At 51.7% G+C, this 22,874-nt stretch overlaps 1 protein-coding gene across 5 annotated transcripts in view; it reads right to left on the reverse strand.

The window, feature by feature from the left end:
• Positions 1 to 19,949, reverse strand: part of GRIK4 (glutamate ionotropic receptor kainate type subunit 4) — a 296,119-nt gene extending 276,170 nt beyond the window's left edge. For all 5 annotated transcript variants that reach the window (XM_088018055.1, XM_088018057.1, XM_088018056.1 and 2 more), the window contains exon 1: positions 19,868 to 19,949. In XM_088018055.1, coding sequence (XP_087874181.1) covers positions 19,868 to 19,949 — 82 coding nt within the window. The remainder of the gene's footprint in view (positions 1 to 19,867) is intronic.
• Between the last annotated feature and the right edge of the window lie 2,925 nt (positions 19,950 to 22,874).

Consider the following 22,874-nt stretch of genomic DNA (forward strand, 5'->3'; position numbering starts at 1 on the left):
ACTTCCCTTCTGAATATCGCGTTATTTCTATTTGACTCCCTGACACCTCCACTTGGATGTCTATAGAACTCCACATTTCCCGGATGGAATCCTTGATGTCCCCTTCCTTACCCTCCACGCCAACCACGGTTGCTCCTCGCCCATTCTCCCCTTCTTCCTAAATGATCCCTCAGACTACTGAGCTGCTCAAGCCAGAAACCAGATAATCCCTGAGCTTTCCTTCATCCTCCACATCAGTCTACTACCAAGACTGGTCGATTCAACTTCAAAAAGAACTGTTTACTTCTCACTATCGCCACTGTCACCCCCCTAATCTAAGCCAACATCATCTCTGCCCTGGATTATTAAATGGTACCCAAAACTATGTTTTGATCTTTCAACTCATGAGTTCATTTGTTCATTCAACAATTGATGGCCATACCTACTCTGTGATAGTCAAAAGAGCAGGAGAAGTTCAGGAAACACCCATAAGCAAACCTGCTACACTAGAGGTATTTATTTTTTCTTAAAGATTGTATTTATTTATTTATTTGAGAGAGAGAGAGAGAGAGAGAGAGAGCGCACAAGCAAGGAGGAGGGACAGAGGCAGAGGGAGAAGCAGACTCCCCGCTGAGCAGGGAGCCTGATGCGGAGCTTGATCCCAGGACCCTGAGATCATGACTTCAGCTGAAGTCAGAAACTTAACTGATAAGTCACCCAGGTGCCCCTAAAGATATTTATAAGGCAAAATGACACAGAAGAAGGGTATGAACACTAGGAGGGAGGGGAAAATGTAACAGGGAACACCACATGGGGAACATGACATTTAAATTGCGTTTTCGAGAATTACAGACGAAAGTCTTCTGGGTATGGTGGCAGGCAGAAAAGTATGGTGCTTTCAGGGAGCATCGAGCACAGCCCAGAGTTGGGAGGGGAAGTGGTGATGTGACTGGTGCGGTAGGCAGGGGCCAGAGAACGTGGGGTACCATAATAAAGTGGCCTATGTTCCCCTAAAATTCATATATTGAAACCTTCATCCCCTCTACATCAGAGCGTGACTGTATTTGGAGAGAGGGCCTTTAAAGAGGTGATGAAGCTAAAATGAGGTTATCAGGGGTGGGTCTTCATCCACTCTGACCGGTGCCCATATACAGAGGACATTCAGATGCACAGAGACACCCCCAGGTGTGCACATGCACAGAGGAAAGGCCGCATGAGGAAAGGGTGAGAAGGTGACCATCTGCAAACCAAGGACAGAGGGCTCAGGAGAAACCAAACCTGCCAACACCTCGATCTTGGACTTGCAGCCTCCAGCACCTGAGAAAATACTTTTCTGTTGTGTAAGCTATCCAGCCTGCAGTACTTTGGGCTGACAGCCCTAGAAAATTAATGCTGCTACTATAAACTTACTACTAAGTGCACCTGAGTTGGGACCTTATTCTGGAGGTAACAGGCAGCCTGGAAATGGCTTAAGCAGGGAAAGGACTCTTTATCCATCTATCAGTCCCCATATACAATGTGGGAACTGTGCCAGGAACCAGAAGTACAGTCCAAAGCTTTATCTGCAGAAATGATATTTTACGAGAGGAACGAATAGGAGTTGGCCAGATTTAAAAAAAAAAAAGGCAGCAGGGCAAATAATAGTCTTCCAGACAAAGAAAACAGTGTGTGTGCGAAGCGCCGAAGACAAGGAGGCTTCTGGGCACGCTGAAGAACCAGGCACCAGGTCAGAGTGGACAGAGCTTGGGGAGAGATGCAGATGGAAGGGGTCAAGGCTAGATCATGCTTCCTAGGCTTCCAAAGCAAGTGTGTCCCCTCTCTGGAGAATTTTCCCGGAAATTTCTAGGTCAACTGGAAGGGCCTGCTCGGGGCAGAAGCTGAAGCCATGGCCTCTGGTTGCTGCCATCTTTCTCCTTCCGTGAGCGGCCAGGGAAGCCCTCCCTGAGGCCCAGCTGTCTGCCCATCGATGCCAAGGTGACACCACCAAATGCATTTCTTCCCAGCCAGTGCTCTGAGAGACACCAGGATTTGCATTTCAATTTGACTTCTTTCCAATGATTCCAGCCAAAGCTTGGAAGTCGCTCCCCCTGTCATTCGCTCCGTGGTCCTGTTTTCCTTTTTTTTCCTCCACCCCTGTGGAGGGCTGTTTTTTTTCCTTGACATCCTGCTCCTTGATGCAGAGAAAAGTCATCCTTAACAGCAGTTTTATTGCCCAGTGATATTAACACAATGAAGGAAATCACTGCTAATTTTTATGAATTATCTCATCATCTGCAACTAATTAACAGCTGCTCCAAGAGAAGGCAACAGGCTTCCCCTCTGAGGGCCTCTACCACAGCCCCACCCCTGCCCGCAAGGAGGGTCCGGGTCCTCTGCTAGGGAAGGGCACTTCCTCTCCAACAGGTCTCCCTGCCTCCAGCCGCCCCCCCCCCCCCCCCCCCCCCGCCCCTCAGTTCTGCAGCTTCCTGCCTGCCCCAGTCTGGGGAGGCAGCCCTGGGCTGACAGGCACACTCTGTGGTCTCTAGGCAGCCTGTGACGAGGATGATTTAGGTTAGCTGGAAACTTTATTAAAATCCAATCTAAGTGGGCCGCCACTGTGCTCTGTTCTCATTACCCTCCCTCTCCAAAATCAGGTCTTGGCCTCTGTGCCATGCTGAATGTGTCTATAAAACTGAGTGAACAGGCAGCCAACAGCTAAATGACACTTAATCAGGGGATAATCTAGACCCAGGTGGACAGTAAATACTGGGAGGGGCAGAATGAAGAGAGGGAGGGGAGGGAACAGAGCAGAGCAGGGTGACGACGGGGACGTTAAAATGCATCTGTTGCAGCCTCAAGAGACGGAGAGGAACTGCACAGAAGGACAAAACCCCAGGCTGGAGGCGGCCTGGAGGACCACGGCTTGAGAAACGGAGGCCCAGAGAGGCGCCATGAGCCTGACGGGCAGCAGGTGCCCCGGCCCAGGACTCATTCTCATCCTGGGCTCCCCTGTCAAGCCCTGAGCTGCTCCGGCCACCCTTCCTGCCCCAGCCTGCCTTTCCCCCAGAGCCTCTCTACTCCTCCTCCAACCCAACCTGACCCTGTGAGAATCCTCACTTCCAGCCCCCTGGCCTCTGGCCCAGCCCCTGGCAGCCCCTGGCTGTGTCTGCAGGGATGAAGGGAAGGACACCGAGGGAAGAGGGAGGAGGGTGACAAAGCCTGATGTCAGCCCACCCCATTGCGGGGGGGCGCCTCCCCGGGTGGGACTCGGGCATCAGAGCCAAGCAGGGCAGGGGGCCCCTGGGATGCTGGGCCAAGCATATACCATCTCTAAAGGCCAAATGCTTCCCGCGGTGTATTCCACTATAACTGGAAAGCCTGGAGACGGCCCGTCGCAATGACAGGGAGGACAAGACACAGGGAGGGCACTCCTGAAACCCCCCCCACTTCCCCCACCCCAGGTCTCCTTCCCTCCCTTCCAAACCCCGAGACAGCCAGTCCACAGCTCCCCTCCTCCCCGCAACCAGAATGTTCCAGGCTCTTTGCTGTTCTATTTCAAGATGCATAACTTAGCTCATTTAGTCCCTGTTTCCTGCCCCAATGTCCCCATTTTCAAAGCCAGTGGGTATATGGCCCCATGTGGAACAAATACCCTCCTCCACAGCAGCCCAGGATAAGAATGAGTCATCCATTTACTCATTCATCCCACAGATGTTTATTTACCACCTGCTATGAGCAAGGCCAGGGGATGCAGGTAAAAAGAGAAACCAATGCCTCCAACTCCTGGCACTAGGTCTCTGTGAGTCACACACACCGTGGAAGGGGAACACAGGAGAGGCCAAAGTCCTTGACATAGAAAGGGTGGTCGGGGGGGGGGGGGCGGTCACAGGAGGAGCTCATGGGTCAGCAAGGCCTTGAATATGAATAAAATCCCACCGGCCCGCAGGGTGAGAGGGTGAGCAATCCAGGCAGAGGGAGCCAAGGTCCAGACACCTGAGAGGCAAGGGTGTTCTGGAGACTCCTGTGTGTCTAGCAAGTGGGAGGCATGCTAGTGAGCGGTTATGGGGCAGGATATGGGGAGGAGGGAGTGAGACTGAGCAATGATGCCATCTAGAAAGTCTACAGCCTGCTTAGAAAGGCTTCAGATGCCCTGGAAAGAAGTCCGCTCTTTCTTCTAGAAAGAAAAAACTAGGAAAGAGTCAGGAAGTGAGAGGTGACAGGGAGGGTGGCCAGGGCTGGGAGTGGTAGCAGTGGGTGTGGGGACGTTCAGTGAGCCAAGCTCTCCCGGCAAGGCAGGTCCTGCTCCCCCCTGACGTCTGAGTGGGGATGCCTTGTCTTTGGATCCTGGTGCGTCAGGGCCTGAAGCCCCCAGGACCCTGCCACCTTCTTGGCTGCCAGGCCCCACAGCTTAGGCAGAAGGGGGTCCCACTGTCTGAGTAAACTTGTACTCGGCACCCTGAATGTCGCCTTCCTGCCCCTCCCCAAGTGCCCCTCCCCCCAGGTCTGTGTTAGGTGGGTGGGCTGTGCCCCAGGGCTGAAAGCTCATCCTGAGCAGCCTGTAAAGCACCCTGGGAGAGCACAGAGAAGCCAAGAACTCCGGGTCTCCACAATTTGCCGGACTCCAGGGACAAGAAGTTTTCCATTATCTTCCTGAGCTGTTTACTCAAAAAGTTAAGCTTCATCAAAAGAGGAGAAGGGTACTGGTTTTAAAGCTGGGCAGGATGGTGTAACGGGCTTCTAGTCTCCAGAGGCAGATAGGGCTCCAGCCCCATACCGGCTGTGTGACCTGGGGTAAGTTATTGAACTTCTCTGAGCCTCAGCTTTCTCATCTATAAAACGGACATGATGATAAGATTAAATCGTTTTGAACAGCACTGTCCCTGGCATGTAATAAATACTCATTAAACATTGCTATTATTATAAGGCTAGATACTTCTGGCCCCCAAAGACCCAAATCTCACCCCAAACTCTTCTTTCCCTTTTAGAGTATTCCTTCTCACTCCCATCCCCACTCCCTCTGCCTCAAAGGATTGCCCCATTTTTGTAAAAATTCCTAGTGGGGCCCCTTGCCTGGTCTTTAGGGCCACCTGCCAAGCCTCCTTCTCCGTTCTCCCTCCCCTGGGGCCCCATGCTGATTGTACACGGCAAGAACTCTCTGGGCCCTCTTCCTTGGTGCCTTCCAGGAAAAGCAGCACCCGGTACATTTAACAGGGCTGAATAAATAGCGATAATAATATATGTTCCGCCATTAGCCACATAAGTAATCAAAGATCACTGCCATATGATTCCTGGTTAAACATCATTTGGAACCTAATAAATAAGTGGCTATGAATAAAGGCAGCATGCAGACTCGTCCCCTCTGAGAGGTGCAGGTTCTGCTCTTATGTTTAGCCTAAAGGTGCCTTCAGCGCTATTCCTATGGTTCAATTTCAAGTCTATTGCTCTCTCCCAAATGTCTGAAAAGGAAGCCTGCAAGGGTAAGACCAGGAGAGCTCAGGGGCAGCATCTGCCTTCTGCTTCCTTGAAGAAACTGAGGTGTCCCAGGGCCCTTGGGGGGACAGACCTCATTCATGCCCCCCTTCTCCCCACAACTCTCCCCGGGGGCTCTGTGGCAGGCAGCACAGGTGGCGCCAAGAAGAGGAGGTGCCTGGTGTGGAGGACAGAGTAAAGGGTTGCAGCCAAAACACTCTGGGTTCAAATCCAGGGTCCTCCAGGTTCTGCATGAATGACCTTAGTACCTCCAAGCCTCAGTTTCCATCCCTAAATACCAGCCATTATCAACCCTACTACCTCTGGAGACTTGCAAAATGTTAAGTACATAATCCATAGGAAATGATGGGCACATATTAGATGCTCGGCAAACGTGAGTATCATTCCATCTCCTGTGCTAACACCTCTGAAAGGGCTGGTCCACCATCCTTCTGTTAAGCTCACTTGAGATAGAAGCAGGAGGTACATCAAAAAGGGCAACAGAGGCCCAAGATGCCAATGTGCCCAAGGTCCCTGGATCACCACGTCCCTGCTGCTTGCTGACCCTTTAGCACTGGATGCCTCCCTGTTTTGTACTGCCCAACGGTTCCTTCATGTCTGAGGGTGCTGCGTCTCCATATTTAGAACATTAACAAAATATTCTCTGTCCTGTATGTCCCACAGAGGCAAGCCCACTGCAGGGCACTGTCAGCATTCAGTAAGTACCGGGGGATGGAGGGGCAGGTTGGACCAGCTTCCAGGTCTCCCAATTCCTTGCTCAGAGCAGTACCTTCCTATGTGGTGCTCCTCAAAGCACTGAAGGGAGGATCTGTCCCTTTCTGGAAGGATGACAGGCAGAGTACGAGACCGTCTGCTGAGACTCTGGGGGGATGTTATTCTCTCTGGGCCCTATGACAGGAAATAAACACATCACTCCAAGCCAGGCCCAGCAAAGCCCACGTGACACGGACTCAGATAACACTCAACTTGTAGGTTACTCCTTTAGAACCCGACACGTTAAATCAACATGATGAAGGGCTTCCTGTTACATAGTCTCTTCCCGGCTCTCTCTCCGCATGTGGTACAATCTCAGTCACAGTCAGATGGCTCTCCTCTCAGGTTCCCTCTACCCATCAAGGAAATGCACTGGCTTTGGTGCTCTGGGCTGCCCAGTTCTGATGCAAAATGGCTGACCGTAACAGGAGTCAGGCAGGTCGGGCCAAGGACTGGACTGGGGATAGTTTCCAAGTGCCTGCACAGCCCCCTGCACAAGGCACTGCTCAGGAGAAGGCTTTCAGGTGGCTCAGCCTCCCATCTTGGAGGCCGTCCAAACAGAGGAGCAGAATAATGGCCCCCAAAGACGTCCACCTCTTACTCCCTGGAGCCTGCGAATATGTTACCTTCCACGGCAAAAGGGGCTTTGCAGATGAGATTAAGGTTACAGACCCTGAGATGGGGAGATGATCCTGGATTATCCCAGTAGGCTCAATATAACCTCATGAGTTCTTAAAATCAAAGAGCCTTCCCTGGCTGAGCTGCCATGTGACAATGACTTGCCCCCCAGCTCTGAGGTGGGAAGAAGGGGACCACGACCCAAGGGATGCAGCAGACTCCAGAAGCTGGGAGCAGCCTGAGCCGACAGCCAGCCATAAAACAGAAACCTTGATTTTATAACTGCAAAGTACTGAATTCTGCCAAAAACTCAAATGAGCAGGAACAGATTTTCCCCTAGAACCTCCAAAAAGAATAAAGCTCTGCCGACACGGTAGTTTTCTTCGCCCAGTGAGAGCCGTGTTGGACATCAGAATTATAGACTGGAAGATAATGAATGTTTCTTGGTGAAGCCACTAAATTCATTGTAATTCATTATGGCAGCAAAGGAAAACTACAGTAATAATTATGATTATTAACTATGGTAATAATAATTAATAGAACTACTGATAACTATTAGTTATTGGCCTATAAATTATCAGGCACCATGCTAGCTATTTTGCATATGTTATCACACACCAACCTCAACAATCATCCAGGGTAAGTAGTATCACGCCCCTTTTACAGGAGAAAACAGATGCCAAGTAATTTGTCCAAGGTCACATGTTGAAACTATAATTCAACTCCAACTTTGTTTGTCAGTCAAGCCCATCCCTATTCTACTACCCTATGACAACATCTACAAATTATGCTTGCCATGATGTTGAGCAAATTGTTTCTATTTTTATAGTATATACTATTCTTAAGAAACAAAAGGAAATGAACTGTTTATTAAATATGACTAGATGCACACACCATGTACGTTACATATCTCCTCTCAATTAATACAATAACCTCCTACGGTACATTGTTATCTCCAGTGTATAGATGGGAAATTGAGTGCAAGAAAGGTTAAGTAATTTGCCTAAAGGAATATGGCCAGTAAGGGAGATTGGTATCCATGAATTTTTAATCCAAGAGAGGCACTGGCTCGTGACCCCAAAGGGAGCCCCCCCGCCCAGGCTAGAACCACAAACCAACAGCGGCACGGCTCCCAGAGAGCCTGGCCCCACCTGCCCTGCTCAAGCCTGCCCCGGGGTGGATGAGGAGGAAGCTAATTAAGGATAAGGAGAGCTCCAATAGGAGCGATCCACAGATACCTTGACTCATCTCCACCAACGGCACTTATGTCCACTTAACAACCTTAATTCCTTGGACCCTCCTGGCATTCCAAATTGCCTCTGAAGGGGAGAGTCATATTCAACCACCGTTTCCAGGTGAAGGTCCCCTTAGGTTCAGAAACCCCAGGAGTTCCAGAAGGTACAAGGAGCATTCCTTACTGATGACCTTCGCAAAGCTCGCCCCCTTGCCTGGTCTGTTGGCCTGAGACTCCCAGGGTGGCTGCCCAGAGGTTTGGGGCCACCCAGCGCAAACCGACTCCCACACAAACTGGCAGCTGATGCCACTCTGGGACAAGTCCTTAGCAGAGCCTCCTGCTGAGGCCCCCCGGGGCTGTCTGCTTCCCTTTTCTGTCATCTTGGGGAAAATCCCTGTTCTTTCATCTGTGAGCTGAAAGCTCAAAGTCTCATGTTGTCAGATCCCTGCCACTGGGGGGAATTTATGACTGTTGCCAGCAAAGTGGCATTCCCTCGCCTGCCTGTGTCACTCCCTGCTTGAAAGACCATGTCCTAGAAAGGATGGGGAAAAGCACATCTTAGGAGAAGCCACAGGGGTCACAACGTGGCGGACCTCCAGCACCGAGCTCTTTAACACAGGTGTCTTTACACAGGTGACCCTGGCCCATCCTACTGCAGGCTCTCACAGAGTGGCACTGGCTCTGGGGGCTGAGAGCAAAGCCCAGCCTGTGAAGAGCCAAAGGGGGGGGAGCATTTCACAGGCAGAGAGCCCATCACCTAGATGGGCTTTCCTTAACCTCAAGACTGGTCAGCCAGGGCTCGGTGGGAATGGGTGCAACAAGGGGCTTTGAGCCGGAGCAGGTGCTTGTGTTCAATTAGAAGCAGTTAAGGGGAGGGCCTGCCTCTGATTTGGGGGCCACATACTGCCTGGGAAGAAGAAAAGAGAAAACCCACTTGGAGGAGGGTGACCAGGATGCTGAGAAGGAAGGAACGAAGGCACTGATGATGAATTTCTGGAAGAAAGGAGACACCAGGAGCTGTGAAATGACAGTGTTTCAGATCTCAGCGATGCCATCACCGAGAAGAGCAGACACCTGCTCTGCATGCTCTTGAAGGCAGAGGCAGGGCTAGGGCAGGAGGTGGAAGGCACAAACGGACAGACAGATTTGAGCTTAATAGAAAAACCAAGAGTCGGCATTATTCGAAGTGGAATGGGTTATACCGGGGTCCCAGCCACCATTAAGGTTTTGTGAATCGAAGCACAGACAGACAGGCGGGGAGCACAGCCCTGGGAACATCTGCTGGCAGACAACAGACAGGTACCCCGGCCAACACCGGTGGCTTCTGGAAAGAGGTGGAAACGGGTGGCAGGGTCGTAACTGGGAGGGTGGGTCCTAGGCCCAGGGGAGCTTGGGCACAGTCAGAATGTCAGAGTGAGGTCTCAGGCCTGCCGACGAGAGAGAATCTTGGGCATTGCAGCAGCAATGCAGGTGGGGGTGATTAGAAGTCAAGAGCCTGGTGTTTGGATCTGAGGGGATGAAGGAAGACCAACAGCCAAGATTCACTGTAACGCTGAGTCATTAGCTGCTGGCTTGGGCTTCCTCAGAATGGGATTGAGATTGGCCCCAGGACCTGGAGTTTGCTGCAGGGACCAGAGAATGTAGGGACAGGGAGCCAGCTGGATCCATTGCACGGTCCTAGCAGGGAGCACCTGTTCAGAACTGCTTCTGCGTCAAGGGAGACCATCATCGTCTCTGGCTTTCAATGGCAGGCGAATCTGAAGCTCCTTTGGGACCCCCTCTGGGGCTGCATCATTCATTCATCCAGGAGCTATTTAGTGAGTAATTTCTATACACCAACCACTGTCTGACGTGCTGAGGAAACAGCAGAGAAGAAAACAAAGGGCTTTTCCTGATAGAGGACTCAGAGAGAAACAATTAGAACCAGTTTGTCAGGTGACAATAAGTGCTATGGAGAAAAATCAAGCAAGCAAGAGGGCAGGCAGGGGGGAGGGGGTGCTGTGGGGCAGGGCATGGCCTGCAGGAGGTGACAGTATAGACCAGGCAGATATCTAGGTGAAGCGTGTGCTGGGCAGAGAGCACAGCATGTGCAAAAGCCCTGAGGTGAGCGCGTACTTGGCACGTCTGAGAGAAAGTCAGGGAATTAGTGGTGCCGGGGTTGGTGTGGGGTGAGCAAGAGGCCGAGTAGTAAGAGATGGGAGAGAAAAGTAACACAACAGTGGGGCAGGTCGTGGAGGGTCTTGTGGGACACTGTAAGGATGTTTTCTTCCACTCTGAGATGGAAGGCCCTGGGGAGGTAAAGAGACATAATCCAACTTCCATTTTGAAATCATTATTCTTGCTGCCATTTTGAGAAACAAAAGTGACCGGGCAAGCAGGAAGCAAAGAAACCAGGAGGAAGGCCTTGTGGTAACCCAGGTGCCAGAGGATACTGTCTTGGAACAGGAGAGCACGTGTGAAGTGGCAAGAAGTGGTTGGGCTCTGGGTGTAGTTGGAAAGTAGAGCAGAGAGGATTTTCTGGTGGAGAAGATACAGGATGTCAGGGAAAGAGAGAATGAAGCGTGACTCCAAAGGTTGGCATCTAAGTCCAAACAGATAGAACGACATTCCCATGTATGAGACGGGGGAGACAGTAGGAGAAACAGGCATGGAGGGAGACATCCACATCTGGATTTTGGATCGGCCATGTGTGAGCTTCTCTCAGACATCCACGTGGGGATGGTGAGTAGGCGAGGAGTCTGGTGTTGTGGGAGAGGTCGGGGCTGGAGATGAGGGGAGATGAGCCATGAGCACGGAAAGCCCTGAGACTGAATGAGATCACTAAGGAGTGGGTGTGGAGAGAGGTGTGTGAGGACAGAAGCCTGGGGCACATCCATATTCAGAGGTCAGGGAGATGAGGAGGAATCAGCGGAGGACACTGACAGGGAGTAGCCAGGGAGGCAGGGCAAGAACCAGGGTGGAGCGTGACCAGAAGCCAAGAGCAAGAAGTGTTTCAGGGGAGAGGGAGGCAGAGGCTACATCAATGCCGGTAAGCTGAGGCCTCAGGACAGACCACCAGATGCAGCCCAGTGGGCATCATGGTGGGAGTGACGTTCGGACGGGACAGTCACCCAGGGTGGAAAGCCCACCTCAAGGGTGGAGAAGACAGAGTTCCGTCTCTCGGGAAGCTCTTAGGCTTGTGCGGGAGATGGAATTCAAATAAGGAACAGGTAGGTGTGCATCAGTGAACACAGTGCGGTGCACACATGAGCATGCACACGACTTGCACTCTGGAAATTCTGGAAGCAAGAGCTTTTCGAAGCAGGTGCAGAGTCCCAGCTCCCAGAAGGAGATGAATTTAAAGCAGGCTCTAGAAAAAAGGGAAAGACAGCATTTGGTGGAGGAGTGCAGAAGGGGGCCCCAAGCAGGGGACAGCTGCTGGACGGAGACAGGGTGGCCCCGAAGTGCTCCTCGTCATTCCAGCTATCGCTGTCACGGACTTACTACACACCTGATGAGGCTCGAAGGACTTTCTCTGTGGTCACTTACTGAACTCTCGTGAAAGCCTGAGGTGGGGACTGCTGTTACCCCATGTTATGGATAAAGAAATTGAAGCACTAAGATATCAAGTTCTTGCCCAAGGTCGTACAGCTAATAAACAGTGGAGCTCAGATTCAAACCCAGGCAGTCTGGTTAGAGTCCATGCTCTGGGGACATCTGGCATCAACCCCTTCACGATACTGGAGCCTTCCAGAGCCAACCCCAGTGCTACCCAGAACACATCTGGCTCCCTTTTCCTTGTGCCCTCCACACACCAATCAGCTTGAAATAGCCCCAGAAGACATTTGGGAGAGTCTGGGTGGAAGGCGCTGCAGGGAGGAGACACCGAGGGACCCTCTCGTGGGCTGCCGCAAATGGCCACTCACCCCCAGTAGGAATACAGGGAGGGAGTGAGAGGAGCTGAGGGGATGTGGCCAATGTCTGTCCCTGGGCTAGAGTTTCAGAACAGCGAACCTCTCCTCTGAGAACGGTCATGCTAACAGAGAGAATCTCAACTCCAGAGAGCCCCAATCAGGGCGGTAGTGCCTCCCAAGTCAAGCACGGGGGCACCATCTGCCTGGGCATGCCAACAGAGCTGCATGCCGAGCACATGCACATGAGCTCATGAGCACATGAGACCCCACACCGGTCTGTGCTCTCCTCCCTCTCCACAACCCTCTTCATCAGTGTGAGCAATTATGCTCACCGGGCCTCACCAACCTGGCCACCATGATAGCTGGGCACTAGGACTCAGCGCGATGGGAAGAAACCCACAAGGTGACACAGCGGTGCTGCTGGGCAGCCTGACAGGTGTCTGGAGCCTCCCGCTGCCCAGTGCTCCCCAGCAGCCGAGGCCCAGGCCCCATCAAGCTGATGTGGACTATGTGTCTACTCCCACAGACCAGTGAGAGTACGTGTGACCGCTGTCACTCCTGGAACCAAGCTGCAAGGCTGTGAGCACGATGTGTGGGTTCTGGCAACGCACACATGTGTATCCCACCCACTCAGACTCACGTGCACTCAGGCACTCGGCAGCTCCCACCGTCCCCCGTGCTTCTCCAGCTCCCCCATCAGTGGCCACGGGGAGAAAGGAAACACGCAGACAGGTCTACACTGACAAAGTAAAAAGAATCAGGAGGGCTTCATGTCTTACCTGACTTGCCCAAGCAACTGGGGCCAGATGGGGTCAGGGCTTAAGTTAAGTAGATGGCTGCCTCCATTCTAAGCACTTATTAACGGTTGTTAATGAGGCACAAGGATAATGGGATGTCTCCCTATGGAAGTATGAGAACAGACCAAAGGCCAAAGTATTCTCTCACAGAATCCCAGGTTCAAAGTGGCCTTCGAGGTAACAGGTCCAAACCCCCACTCTGAGGCTGAAATCCCTGTCCAACCGATCTGTGACCACCTCCAGCTGGGGGAGCCTCAGTCCCCAGAATGGCTCACCCCATCTGTCCGATAAACATTTCGTGACATCAAATCCAAATTTCTCTCTGTAATTTCCACCTTCCCCACACATACTCCCAACCACCACAGGGGGGAAAAAGAGAGCTTGCTAATGACTCACTCCCCATTTCAAGACTTTTGTAAACAATCTCACAGAGCTGGAGACAGGTTTTCGAAAGTCTGACGCGATACCATTAGGGCTGTTCTCCCAAACCACGTGCGTCTCTGCCAGGCCGGCCTTCGTCCAGCAGAGCAGCAGCTCCTGTCAGGCCACCACACGTGGCCACCACACACCCACCCCAGGGTAAAATGAGAGCCCAGGGGAACCCGGGCAGCCACATACCAAAACTAATCTGAAAATCAGCTCTATCATCTAGAACTTTTAGTTAGAGAACAATAGCCCCCATTCCTCTGCTCTGACACCCCAGCTCCTGGGACCTTTCCCAGTTTCCTCCCAGAGATCATTCACGATATGTTTAAGAAAATGCAACATTTGCTACTCTTACTTGCCTATTCTCTTTAGCTCAGTCGGATTTCGGGAGGCCTTGGGTGTTGGCACGCCGGCCTCTGGTAGCTTTGGGTCCCACCCAGCAAGAACGTACTGCCAACAGGCAATTCAGGACTCCACCACCTTGGCTGTCCTCCAACTCTGCTCCCCAGAACCCCTCTGCTACCCCACCTGGGACATGCCTTCTCCTCTCCTCCCTTTGAGGCCACCACCCTCCTCTGGATGAGCTTGGGCAGGTCACAAACTCTGTGAACCTCAGGACCCTCTTCCATAAGTTGGGCTCACTCCTACCTGCCTGGCAGGTTGTTGGGGAAATTGACCTAACACGGGTGTGAGAACACATTACACACTGCAAACCATGGCACAGAAGTCTCTAGGCGGCTGGGAGTAAGGACAGTGGTACTGCCCAAGGGGCCCGTTGCTGGCTTACTTCACCTCATGGGGACCCCAGTTTTTCTTTCTTTTTATTTTTTTAAGATTTTATTTATTTATTTGACACAGAGAGAGAGAGAGAGAGAGAGAGAGCACAAGCAGGGGGAGTGGCAGGCAGAGGCAGAGGGAGAAGCAGGCTCCCCACAGAGAAGGGGGAGCTCAATGTGGGACTCGATCCCAGGACTCCGGGATCATAACCTGAGCCGAAGGCAGTCGTTTAACCAACTGAGCCACTCAGGCACCCTGGGGACCCCAGTTTTTCTTATCAGTAACATGAAGCCCATCTGGACCAAACTCAATCCTCATGCCTCAGCAGACGAGACTAGGGCCTGAGGTCGTACTTCACAAACGGGTTCTGGAAAGGTGGAGAGAAAATCCAAACTTCCTGAAAGCGTCCTCTGTGGTGTTCTTGGAAGAAGACAAGCTGCATGTGAAGGCAAATGATGACATCCTGGCCCGAGTGACTCCGCACAGCACACTGGACTGGATGCCTGTCTAAACACAGCCGAGGATCCCTCCTCCCCACTATAGATGCAGCAGCAGGGGTGGGGTGGGAAGCAGGGAGAGACAGCCTGGTGCAGGCACACACGCATGCATACACACACACACACACACACACGCGGACTTATCATTAAATGATATTGCTTGGTGTTTTTGAGCACTGACCAATATCTGGGGAGAGAGAAATCTGAAAATGGACGGGTCAAGCTCAAGATTCAAAAACTTGCCATCAGAGCATGCATCTAGCAAACGTTTGGTAGGCACTACTCTGGGGCAGGCACCGGGCTAGACCCAGGAATACAAACATCATAAAGAAAGACACAGATCCCCTAAGGTGTTCGGCAGAGGAGAGATCTGTGTCCCAGAAATCTTTCCATATTCCCTCTCTAGGTGACAGATGAAGGAGAAAGTCATCAATTTCTATTTGTCACTAATGTAAAAGACCAATTGATTGCCTACCTGGGTGACTCAATTTGGAAAAGAGATGAAAAGTTACGTGCCCATCAAAATTCCATAAATCACCATCACGTGGTAACATTATTAAGGGGAGACCACTCCTCAAAAAAAAAAAAAAACCCACGGTGAATCCTTTGCAAGGCACACAATTCTGCTGGTATATCTGGATCTCGGTGTGTCAAATATATTTAATACACAGCAGAAGAGGATGGAAAAAATGGTGTTTTTTTATTCTTCCCCCTTCCTTCCCCCAGTTCTCTTATTATCTCCATCTTTATAACATTTGAATGTTCTATGTTTAACGTTCTCTCTACAGGACTTGGAACTCACTGGGGGAAACCAACCAAGTGAAAAATGGTAGTTGTAACGTGCTTGGGTGTCCTAGTAAGGCAGAGCGTCAAATAAATCCATGTTCTTGCTGCTTTACCAGCCAGGGAAACCCTAAATGTGAAAGAGAGGCAATGGTTCCCATAACCTGCTCATGTGTCTGCTGCCCCCTCACGCTCGGGACTTCTGTACCTCCACGAGCAAGCTTCTCAAATCCCCAGGCCTGTTTCCCCATCGGTCAGATGGACTTTCTCTGTGCCCTTAGGAAATTATTTGCAGGGAAAAGAATCAGCGAAGAGCTAGAGACTATGAGGCAAAGACTCCATCTGTCAATTCCTTTCCCGGGTAGAACACGGTATCGTCCACAGGACTCCTTTGATAATGGGCTATCCCTAACATCTCCAGAGGTGTACCAGCTGCAGGAGAGCAGAGTAGAAAGAGACAGCTTTGGAGAGACAGCTTACGGGTTCAAATTTCCGTTATCTACGTGACCTTGGAAGAGTTATTTAAACTCCTCGAGCCTTCATGTCTTCATCTTAAACATCAGGTGGTTAATTCTGACGTGGAGATTGCCTGATATACATGAAATACACAGCACAGTGCGTGGCAGGGAGGAAGGCCTTTCCAAGTGGAAGGGACTCTGGTGATTATTATCATGGCCCCGAGTCCTCAGTGCTCGGCACAGAGCACTCAACAGACACGTGTCGGGTGCACTGACGAATGGACGGTTGAATCTTCGTATTTATTATTAGAGCCAACATCTGCCTTAGAACCCAATGAGGACCCTCAGCCCATTCTTGTTATCTGTTCTAGATAAGACAGAACACAATTTCTCCTTCCCCTTTTTCTTCCCCTTCCTCCAGTAAGTCTACGTCTTTAAGCATACGCAAGACCCGAAGACAGGACGTTAAAACAACGATACCAAAACGTGTTCTTGGGGAACCAGGTCTTGCAACAGGCAACGATCCAGCCACACATTCCCATTCACTGAATCCAAGTGATACGTTTACATACATGGAGTGTGTCGGGTGGTCAATGGCCCTTGGAGTTCAGAGTCTGGTGGGAAAATGCCAGAATAACCAGAGCACAACCCCATAGGTGCTGGAACAGGTGTTAAGTACCAGGGAATGGGAAATACGGCAGGAAAAAGATGATTTCTCCCCGGGAGGGACAGGGTGATCATGAGAAAGGACTTTGCAGAGGAAGAGCTATTTAAGCCTAGGAGAATGGTGATGGAGGAGGAGGTAGAGGAGAGGCAACAGAGTGGTAGCAGTTTTCCAGGCAGAGAAGCGGGAATGGCAAGAGCAGCTCCCAGGCATGGGAGGGGGATGGGTAAAGCCCAGAGTAAACCTTCCTGGTATATTTGGGTAACAGTGAGTAGTTCCATGTGGCTGAACCTGGGGCCAAGGAAGGAGTAACAGGAGACAGTCTAGAAAACTGACAAATCCTTATTGAGTACTTTATGTGTCCGGGGCAAGGGTAACATTTGCTAACGTCAGGAACAGGATGGCAGAAAAGCACCAGAGACCACACTGCTGATGGCCAACCTGCTTCCCCAGTGGCCAGGCGAGCCCGCAGGTGGGTGGCCAAGCAAGCAGGGCCAGGAGTCGTCAAGGACTCTAGTGGCTCTAGCGTGGGCTGCCACCTGCCTGGCCACCTACTCTCAAGGTCCCCCTGAGGCCTCCCTCCTCATGTGTGAAACGAGCGGCTTGGAGAATGGGATCCTCAGAATTCTTCACGGCTCTAAGAGAGGATGATGATCACTTGGAGTAATAGAGGGCTGGAGAGATGGGGCGGCGGCGGGGGGGGGTCTTCTCTGGGCATTTATTAACTTGTGGCTCCCACAGTCATCATTCAGAGAACCCAGAGGGACAGAAGCAAAATCAAAAGACATTTTCAGAAGATGGATGACTGAAGGGGGCTGACATATGTGTGAGAGTTTGGGGAATTTATGCGGGCAGCTTCATAGCCATAAATAAAAATCCCTCTCTCTTACCCAAAACCTCATTCGGGGGGTAAACACCAGACACCCTATTTGGCTGGATCTCCTGCCCCGTGCCTCCCTTGAATGAAAAACAGCAGTCCCCAGGCAGGGTAATGGGTTTGGCCGCCTCTTTGCAAACATCCATATTGTCACCAGCGGACGAGCAGGGCTGAGGATGGGGCAGGCAGGGCAATTCATCTCTGAGACTCTTCAGCCCTTCCTGCAGCCTTGCTCTCACAGCTAACTATCCTGAGGCTGAGGTGTTTGGAAGGAACCCCGGGAAAACACCAAATGCATGGAGAAGTGACCCCTGGGAAGGGGGGGAGCCGCACCCCTCCCTTTCCCATGCTCCTCTGGGGGCCGCGGGAGACACCAGCACCACCGGCGCTGGTCCGGCCCATTGTGCTCAAGGCTGCCTGCTGCCAAGCTCAGCTACTTGATTTCTTGACCTACTTCTCTTCCCATCCCTGCCTCACCCCAGATCCCCTCTGGAACACACAGTAATTAACACCTTCCCGTCCATCAGGTTCAGGAGATTGAGAAAGCTCCTGGCTCCCAGGATAACCAAGGAGACGGGGAAAACGGGTCCTGGCATTGCGGGTTTGGGTTTTCCTTTTCTTTTCTTTCCCTTTGTTGGCTTTACTCTGCTTCCTGGCCTGGAGGCCCAGCTTGACCTTGCCAGCCAGCAGGGCGCCTGGCTGGAGACGGGCTGCAAGTGGCCTGGCGTGAACCAAAACAGAGGGCCAACAGCGTCTTGACAGAACTGGACAAGCAATGCTCCGGGAGTGGGTATGGGAGCCGGCGGGCGGGGGAGGGGTCCTTCTGAAGCCCTCCATTGTCAGTGCAGCCACAAAGAAAGGGATCTGTCAGTTCCACTTTCTGCTCCCCTCCCGGAGAACCAGTGTCAGGAGAGCCAAGGCCGTGAGGCGCTGCTGTTTCTGGCTCAATCCCTTTCCGCTTCCCATTAGCGACAAATGGAAATTGATGGGTTACCGCTTTATCCACTCATTTAGAGGGGGAGAAAACCTCACAGCAAATGCTGAATAACTAGGCATCTTATAAATTAAGCATCTTAAGGATACAAACCGTTTTGCTTTGCTGCTAAGCAGAATTAAATTAGGTTTTGAAGCTTCGGTAGAAATGAATGGGGAAGAGGGAGAGAAGATTGTTTTTAATTCCTTGCCTTTAAGCATGCAGAGTGGTGAACCGAGGGCAGGGTGAGGAGAAGAACTAAGTCACCTGTCTGCATTTCTGATTCTAATCAGCCGCTGCTGCATATGCATGGAGAAATGTGCCCACAAGTCCACACAGGGCAGGCCGGAGACCTGCAGCTCGGCCTCTGGCCCGTGGGGCATGGCCTAGCCGGGGTCTCAGCTTCTGGCTTGCCTCTGCCCACCCGGGGTCTCCTGACCACCACCAGTAGGCCAACCTCTGGGACTCTGGACCAGTCCTGACTGCAACCAGCTTAAAGCCAATTTCCTGAGACTCGGTGTCACGATACCGATACCTTCCTTCTCAATCAGCCTCTAACACTTTCACGTTTGGGTCTAGGATCTAGGATCCTGTCTTGTTGGCAGTACCCACTTCCCCCTACACACGTCCCAACTCCCTACCCCAGTCTGGGAAGAGTGGCATCAGATGGATACCTGTCTGTAGAACCTGCCTAAGTCTGAGTCCTTCTGGGGCTGTTGCCTCATCTTGCCCCCGGGGTCCTGCTGTTAATCCAGCCTTCTTATGACCAACAACCCACCTGCCTGGGCTTCTCACTGCTGTGCCCCCACCCATCTGTCCACACTGAACCTGTTACCCATATACAGACGATCCCCCAATCCCTGAGACCCCACATCAGTCTTGGGCCGTCAGATGACCACACAGTGCATGCTGGACTGAACTATCCCCTTATCCTTACAGCCGGGGCTGCTTCCCTATGACCCAGATTAGGCCTGCAGTGAATGAGGCTTACACAGTCCTGAGGAAGAAGAGGTATCTGACTTCCTAGGCCCTCCCAGATTCCCAGGGGAGGAAGGCCTCCCTCCTGGAACAGGGCTGCCGATGGGGCAGGGAGCAGCCGGCCTGCCCGCACCTGGAGTGGGCATCCCCACAGCAGCAGGGCCAAGGAGAGAACATGGGTCACTGAAGTGGCCTTGCCCTCCCTCTCCAGAACCAGGCCAGGGAGAACAGACACACCTAGTCAAGGGCCCTGCCAAGCAGCCGGCCAGGGCCCCTGAGAGCACTCCCTGACTTGATCCGAGGCACACTCTCCAGGAAGCCCTCTTGGATTCATCAGAGAAAAAGAAAGGTCATCTCTTCCCTAATCTCCAGCCCTGGATTTAGAATCCCCATGGACATTCCCACCCTCCTTCTTCATCTGACAGCTGCCCCTTAATGTGCCAGGCTGAGTCCGTCACACGCTGTAACAGGGACTCAGCATCTTTATTCTCCTCACAAGGGGGCCGGACAGACTGACCACCGGATTGGAGCTGTGAGCCTCTCGGCTGCACCCCTACCACCACTGCTAGTCCAGCTAAACTCGGGGAGGGCACGGTGCAGGAGCAGATGTCCCCTGTGGACACCTGGGCTATAGGCGGGGGCATCAGCCAAAGCTGGGCTGCCCCCAGGGTGCCATGTGAGCAGCACTTACCAATCCTCAGGGAGTGCGGGCTGCAGGTGACCATCACGAGCCACGCCGGAAGCAGCACCAAAGGCGCAGAGACGCGGGGCATCTTCTATAAATCCTCATGGAGCCCTCTGCTGGTCTGGGCATGACATAACTCTGTGAGAGAGTGGTGGGAGCATGTGAGTCTGAAGCCTCTGCGAGGTAGCCACCCACCCGGCCTTGTGACCAGAGCTACCACCCAAACAGCCTCTGTTGCGGGGCCCACAATCCGCTGCAGAATGGCTGGCAGGACCTGTGGGAAAGCTCCAGGCCAGCTCCAGGCCCCTGTCCTTCCTCCCTATGCTAGGCCCACAGAAGGCTCAGGTTTGAACTCCAGCCCCCAATCCAGTTGGGGGCCCATGGGCATAACTGTGACCAAATGAAGGGGCTCCACTGTTTTGAAATTCCAACTGCGGATGAAAACCTTCATCTGCTCTTAAGAAACAAGAGCCATGAGTGAGCTGGAGAAGGAGGGGTGGCAAGGTTAGGCCATTGCCCTGGGGACAAGCCACATGCACTGCTCACTGGGGAGTGGTGTGGGGAAGTGACTGGGTTCATCTTCAAGTCCTGCTCCTCCACATGCTAGCTAGGTGGCCTTCATGAGGACTCTCCTCACTCCTCAGCTCAGTTTCCTCACAGGTAAAACTAGCATGACGTCACGCAGGTAGCAGAGGTGAACAGCACGCAGACTGAGATAACAGGGGAAAAGCAGCTGTGCTCAGGCCTGGCCTGAAGGACAGGCTACACACCATCAGTCCCTCCCTGGCACAGATGGGAGAGGTCTGGTCTCAGCAAATACTGAGGGCAGAAGCACACATACCAGGTCATCAGCTAGTTTCTATATCTGCTCCTGCTACCTGCCGAAAACGAATCCCTCCCCATCCTTTCTCCACCAATCCCCCTTCCTCCTGGGGTCGATGGGCCTCTGATGTCGAAACCAGAGCCTTGGAGGGGACTGCCTCCCCCCCAGGCAGCATGGGCGCTGTCCCCCGCCTGTCCCCCTTCCCCCTGAGACCTCTGGCATCCTGAGAACAGAGTCTGTAGCCTGCCAGCTGCAGCGCATCAATAGGGTCAAAGTGGGGCTGGTAAGCACCTGGATATGCTAACCCCCAGGTCGCCCTTGGTCAGGAAAGTACGCCCTGAACAGACAATCCAACAGAAAAATGGGCAAAACACTAGAACAGACACTCCACTAGTCACTGTATCCAAAAGCCTATAAACATTTAAAAAGGGTCTCAACTTCACTGGGCATCAGGAAATGCAATTTCAAACCACAATAAGACACCAATATAGGCCCACCAGAATGACTTTTTAAAAAAGACAATATCAAGTGTTGACAAGGATGTGGAGCAAATGGAACTCTCGTACAGTGTCAAGGCAAGTGTAAGTTGATAGAACTGATTTGAAAAACTGGTCTTTGTGCTCTCAAAACCCAGAGTTTTACATGTACCCTAGGGACCCAGAAACCCTGCAATAAGCGTATTTCCAACAGAATGTGCGTCTATGTGCTCAGATCTGTTAGATGTATTCGAGATGTGTTAGAATGTTCATAGCAGCACTTTGCATTTCCCCAAACTGGAAACTACTCAGATGTCTAGCAGCAGAATGGAGAAATACAGTGTATATTCACATAACAGAATGTTACATAGAAATGAAAATTAATCATCAGCAACCAGGTGCTGAGATTCTGGATGAATCTCATAAACATAATTTGACTGAAAGAAACCAGGCACAGAAGAATACATACAATATGATTCTTTCTATAAAAAGTATAAAAAACTATTAGAATCCCAGCTGGTAGTTACCCTTGGGGGCGGGCAGTGACTAGAAGGGGACATATGGGGTCTTCTGGGGGTGCTGGTGATGTCCTGTTTCTTACTCTAGGTGCTGGTTATGCAAGTGTGTTCAGTTTGTGAAAACTCCCTGAGCTGTATACTTATGATTATATTCACTTTTCTGTGTGTGTGTGTGTGTGTGTGTGTGTGTTACATACTTCAGTAAGTCTTTGTTTAATGACACCCCCCCCCAGCACCACACACTTGATGTTCCAGCCACACCCAGCACCAGGAAGCTTCCTGTGCACACCTGCTTCCCTCGGCCTGATGCTCCTCTCCCCGACCCCTGCCATTTGCCAGAATCCAGAGCCCTTCTATGTGCCACTGTGGCAGACTATAGTGGCTCTTACAGCACTTTCTCCCACTGCTGCTCCTTTAGATGCCCACATGTGGAATCAGAGTGGTCTTCTTAAGGGCAAGGACAGTTGCCAGCATGCTGTTGTATCCCCAGAGTCTACTTACACACAACAGGTGCACAGTATGAATTTGTTCGATGAATAGAAGGGCTCAAGCAGTCATCTGCTATTGGGAGTCAGAGTTAAAGAAAGGTAAAAGACTAAGACAAAGGCAACTCTGCTGTTGGCAAATCAGGCCCAGAATCTGTCCTTTCATTCATGGATGTTGGTGCAAGGATAGATTACAGCACACACAGTCTCGAGAGAAGCTTGACATTCTTACTCATTATGGATAAAGTTGATTGTTCAGTGATTGTCTCCCCACTGGAATGCAAGCTCAAACAAAGGAGATGGGGCAGGGAGCAGAAATCTTGTTCATCTGTCTCCCCGGGACCCAGAACGGGGCCTGGCATATATTACAGTCTCAATAAATATTTGTTGAATGGATAAATGAATCAGCTGTCAAAGAGGAAAGAACTGTAAAAAACTGGTTAGGCTATATAAAAGCAATCCTAACTATAATCATTTATGTCAAATGCCTTCCATTTATGCCCGATCAGCACACCGCACAGTAATTATTATTCAGACTGCTAAATAGGTGTCAGATTAGCCTGTGTAAATTCTATTTGATGACACAACTACACTCCGTTCGTGCAGGCCTGACTCTCGTTGTTCATGGCCCGGAAGCCTAGCTAACCCTGGAGACCACACGTAAGGACAGCAATGACAGAGGTCCTGGGCTGCTCTGGGGCCTCAACTGTA

The sequence above is a fragment of the Eumetopias jubatus genome, unplaced genomic scaffold, assembly GCF_037043125.1.
Source record: "Eumetopias jubatus isolate StellerSeaLion01/CBP00866 unplaced genomic scaffold, mEumJub1_p1.0 scaffold_13, whole genome shotgun sequence".
NCBI lineage: Eukaryota > Metazoa > Chordata > Mammalia > Carnivora > Otariidae > Eumetopias > Eumetopias jubatus.